The sequence below is a fragment of the Pinus tabuliformis genome, chromosome X (assembly GCF_031772625.1).
Source record: "Pinus tabuliformis cultivar Carrire ecotype Pingquan chromosome X, CPIR1, whole genome shotgun sequence".
Lineage (NCBI taxonomy): Eukaryota > Viridiplantae > Streptophyta > Pinopsida > Pinales > Pinaceae > Pinus > Pinus tabuliformis.
The window spans coordinates 232,727,740-232,733,032 of record NC_142308.1 but is presented as its reverse complement, the minus strand read 5'-3'; the positions used below and the strand labels follow the sequence as shown (position 1 = coordinate 232,733,032).

Genomic DNA, 5,293 nt, shown 5'->3' with positions numbered 1-5,293 from the left:
TGAAATTGAGCTCAAAAAAAGATACAATTATCACTGTAATTCCAATGCATGATCCCTACAGCGGCATCGTACAAAACAGCCAGTTGATAGCCAAAATGGGGGAAAGACATCAAGTCTCCACGCAGAGAGCAGTCAAAGCCAGTCCATAACATATAATATCGCAGATCCAAAAACAGGTGGGAGGCTATGAGGATCCTGAAGAAAAACTCAAAAAAAGGTTCAAAAAAAACTGCAGAGTAAAGGTTGTATATAAGAAGAAATACCTATACTGTTGAAACTGTCAGGCATGCATAATATAAACTGAAAAAATAACCAAAATTTCACCCATTTTTCACCATATGCTTTGAATCTTGAAGTCCTGGATCTGGTAGGAGTTGTTGTCCACTATTATCTGCATTCTTCCTGATCCCTGGGGCAAATTCAGACCCAATTTTGATAAGGCATCAGCCTTCTTGTTTTTTTGCCTCTCTATATGTGATATATGATAGTCCTTCCCGCTACTCCATAGAGCTGCAATCCTGTCCAGCCATCCGGCAAGGTGAATGTTTTTTATTTGTTGCTTTGACAGTGCATGTTCCGTTATTACCTTGGAGTCTCCGAATATTTGCAGTTTTGGGATTTCAAGGAATTTGCAGATTGAGAGAAGACCCGCTAATGCCATAGCTTCAGCTCTATTGTTTGTTCCGGGGCCTGCATTCCAGCATATTTCAATGGCTTGTGCGTTTTCTATACTGATGACAACACCACATGCACAAATCCCCTGTTGGGCAGCACCATCGAAATATGCACATGGAGATGACGAAACAGATGATGAACAGGATGTGCTCCATACCTCATTCCTGTCAGTGGATAACTCATAATTCCTACCTTGATTGTAGCTGGTCTTCCCATGAATCTTGAGGGCATAGTACAGGGCAATAATAGAATCCGTAACATAAGAGCTGGTATCCCCCTTTGAGCTAAAAAAAATTTCATTCCTCCATTTCCAGATGCCCCATAATGCCAATAAAGGAATGGCTCTCCATTCTTTCTTCATGGAGCCCCAAATTTTAATAGCTTCAGAGATGGATGGATAATTGCCGAAAGGGAAACCAAAATGTTCAACAAGATTCTGCCAGATTGGCCGCACCTGTTTGCATCCGAGGAATAAATGAAAATTATCTTCACAGCCATCTCTGCACAGTGGACATATGGTTGGCCCGTGCCAGTTGCGCTTTTGTAGGTTCTCCCATGTAGTATTCTTGTTGTAATATACCAGCCAAGCAAAAATGATAATCTTGGTGGGGCATCCTGATTTCCACAGAAGAGGAGGAAAAATATCACCAGGAATCTCTGCCCCAGCATATAGAAACTGTAAATAAATATATTTTACCCGCACCTGTTGAGAGCCATCCATACCACCCCAAATAATCTGGTCTTTGTCTGCCAAGCGGAAAATATCGTGGCCATGCAGTGTTGATAAAACCCCTTCCCACTGCACCCTCATGTTTCCACTAAGTTGCAATTCATCCGCAGATTTCCATATGGGAATGGCCCCATCCCATTGCCGGATGACGCTGGCCCAATAGAAATTTCCCCTGTTATTGAGTGCTCTTAATAAACGAGGGGAGACATGTATTTTCCCTGCCGCTCCCGCAAACGCATCTCTGCCAATCAAGATCTGAGAACCCGTTTGGAACTTCCAGATGAGGTTCTTTCTAAATTGTGGTTCCAACTTCTTAAAACCTCTCCAAATAGATGATCCAGTAGGGGTTCCAATGTGGTCCATCCTTATCCAGAAAGACATGTCCCTGTTATACATATATTTGGCGCGAATTGCAGAGCTCCACAATGAATCGCCCATGACTGCCCTGTACATTGATTTGCATAAAATGGCTTTCCTGAAATTTGCCAGTTCTAAAATGCCCCATCCTCCCAGATTTTTAGGCTTGGTAATTGCCGATAGTTTGGTTAAATGAAATTTGTAGTGATCTTTGCCACAACCCCAGATGAAACTGGCAATCATCTTGTTCAATGTTTTGATAATAGTAGCTGGGATGAAAAACAAATGTGCCGAATAAACTATCGATTGAACAAGGACAGCTTGTATCAAGGTCATCCTACCGCCTTTAGACAGGCACAAATTTTCCCAAACTGCTATTTTCTTGTATATTCTGTCGATCATCCAAGACCAATCTGCCACCCCGTAACTTGATGTTTTTAGTTTGAAACCTAGGTACTTGATCCCATTCCGAAGTGGATTGACTTGAATGTTAAAGAGCTGGGAGAGATAGTGAATCAAGTCTCATGTCTTCAACATAGAAGGAAGATTTCCCTTCATTCACATGTATGCCAGTTGCACTTTGAAATCTTTGCAGAATGTCGTGGAGGTAGATCCATGTTGACCTGCATAACATCGCGGTTAAGAGAATATCATCTACAAAGAAACTGTGGGATGAAAATATACCTCTGCAAATGGGGAGTGGGTGGCACAAATATTGTTGGGTCACCTTTCTGATGTGGAGGCTGAGTGAGTCCATCACTAAAATGAAAAGGAGCGGGGCCAAGGAACATCCTTGCCTAAGTCCCCTGGCAGCTTTAAAAAATGGAGAGGGAAAACCATTTATAAGTACAACGAAATTGACCTCTTCCACGCACGCCATTATCCATCTCGAGCATCTGTAATTTAGGCCGATCTTGGCGAGGATACACCGCAAATAGCCCCAGTCAAAGCTGTCGTAAGCTTTCCTTAAATCGATTTTCAAAACAGCAGTCGCCAGCTTCCTTGTATGAATAGAATGAATTGACTCTTGTGTGATGGCCACAACGTCCATAATGTTCTTGTTCTTTAGGAACCCGTGCTGCTCTGAAGTTAAATGCATTGAAAGCATATTTCTAATGCGCATAGCGATAATCTTTGAAATTGTCTTATACAAAACATTGCATAATGATATTGGTCGAAAATCAGAAAAAGTTGCAGTTAGAGGCTTTTTTGGGATCAAAGCAATGAAAGTGGAGGTAATACGAGGGTTTATGAAGCCTTTTGTTCTTGATTCCTCTACCAAGTGCCGAATGTCTTCCTTGAACAGTTCTAAAAAATGGATGAAGAATTCGATGGACCAACCGTCCGGGCCCGGACATTTATCTTTTTGGAAGGATTTCATCGTGGCCAGAATTTCCTCTTCGGAAACCTCCGAGAAAAAGGCAGCATTTTGACTTTCATCAAACATAGAGGGATATAGGTCAATAGCCCAAAGGATGTCTTCAATGCAGCTTCCATTTTCTCTACTGTATGCGTTTTTGAAATGATTAACTGCTTCCCGAGTAATATCCCCTTGCGAGTAAACCAAATTTCCAGCTGCATTCTTTTTTTCCCATATCATATTAGCTTGCCTCCTTTTATTCGCAAATCTATGAAAATACTTCGAATTCTTGTCACCTTCTTTGATCCATATAGCACGGCTCTTAAGGCGCCAGGTGGATTCCTCCTCAGCCAAAATCCTTTGTTTATTTTTCCCGAGTTCCCATATTCGTTTTCGAATATTAGAGGATATGAAATTACTTTTATAACGAGAGGACAAAGATTGCATTTCCTTTTCAATATCCTTCAACTCCTTCCTGTTTGATTCTGCTTTTTCTCTCTGCCATTTTTTTACAATGCTGCGTAAAGGTGCCAAGCGCTCAATAAAATCCAGAGGTTGTTGTTGAGGCGAAACCATGGGTTGCGTCCATGACTCCTTAATAAGCTGGTTAAACTGTTCATCCGATAGCCATGAGCGATTGAATTTAAATGGGTAGCCAAACTTACATCCGGAATCCTTCCACTGAATATATATCGGCCGGTGATCAGATATGTGCTCAGGAACAATCTTCATCATCGGCGCGCCAAATCTCTCTATCAACTTTGTGTGGATGATATATCGGTCCAATCTTTTAGCCAAGTAAGAGTCGCCAACCCGTCCATTGTCCCATGTAGGTCCCCAACTAACAGGCTGGATATCTATAAAATTGTTTTGAATAATCGCATTTCGAATCATGCGACCGATCAGATCTGTCTTCCTACCAGAGCCCGAGGTTTCGTTGATACACAAAGTGCAGTTAAAGTCACCTCCTATCATTAAGGAATCAATGTCCATAAATTCAGATGTCAGAAACTTTTCCCAAAAAGGAAATCGTTGTTTATAAGGGGCGTATATATTTAAAATATGCACCAGTTCATGGCAATCTCGGAAATGAGCATAAATTAGGATGCCAGCAAAGCATTTAAATGCAACAGCTTTGATCCATTTAGGGACCTAGATGACCGCCAAACCTCCCGACAAACCAACAGCATCAGTGGCCACTATGTGCCAAGAAGGGAACATCCTTCTAAAATAGGAGATGGATTGAGCACGATCATGCATTGTTTCTTGGATTAGAATCATCCTGGATTTAGTAGAGCAAAAAAGGTCTTTCAGGGCCAAATATTTCGGGCCGGCACCTAGGCCCCGAATATTCATGGAAATGATGTTATACATCGCTACCCACAGTGGGTTGGCTTGCTCTAAGAGGCCCTCTAGAGGAGAAATTTTCCCCTGCTATATCTGCTATAGGAACATCGATCAGATTAAGATCTTTAGGAGACATTGTCTTCCTTCCTCTTCGACCACGAAAATGCCTGCTACCTCGATTTTCCTTGCGCCTGACCGTAATATTCCCCGCCGATCTAGGGCTGATAATAGGCGATGGGGATCGATCCGGCTTGTGGATAGTGAGGGGTTCCAAGTTTAAAGAAGCCCTCTGTAACAGCATATCTAAATCACATTCAAAAGAATTTATATCCGAAGACCGCGGGGAGTTACATGGAGTGTTTTCTATACATATAGCTTTCCCTTTAGGATCTGTTGAGCACTTCCCAGCAGGATACGGTTTCTCAGGCGGAAGGTGAGGTAAAGTGGCAGGGGATTGTGGGGATGAAGATATGCAGAGGACGGATTCAGTTGGCCCCGCCCTCGACGGTTTCTCCATCTATGGGGGGATGGGAATAGATGTATCATGGGAGACCCATCGGCGAGGATGACAAATAAATAAGTGGACGGAGAGAGGTCCCAGGAGAATGGACAGCTCGAGGACCGCTAGCAACATGAGGATCACTCCTCCCTCGTGGTCCAGAAGATAGTGACCGAGAGCGGCGGAAACCAGAAGATTGATTACCCTGTGAGCAATGTGATATGGGATTGAAAACCCGAAAAGGGATCATATTGCATTTCTGTTCCTGGTGTTCACTCCCAGCAATGTCTCCAACACATTTCTCCGCTGTGAGCCTGTTTTTATA

General features: G+C 42.7%; 1 protein-coding gene across 1 annotated transcript; it reads right to left on the bottom strand.

The window, feature by feature from the left end:
• Window positions 1–331: 331 nt before the first annotated feature.
• Window positions 332–4,115, bottom strand: LOC149139217 (uncharacterized). Its single transcript, XM_089450646.1, has 2 exons — window positions 2,625–4,115; window positions 332–2,260 (listed from the first exon to the last, which is right to left on the bottom strand). The coding sequence occupies exons 1-2, from the start codon at window positions 4,113–4,115 to the stop codon at window positions 332–334; spliced, it is 3,420 nt and encodes a 1,139-aa protein (XP_089306772.1).
• Between the last annotated feature and the right edge of the window lie 1,178 nt (window positions 4,116–5,293).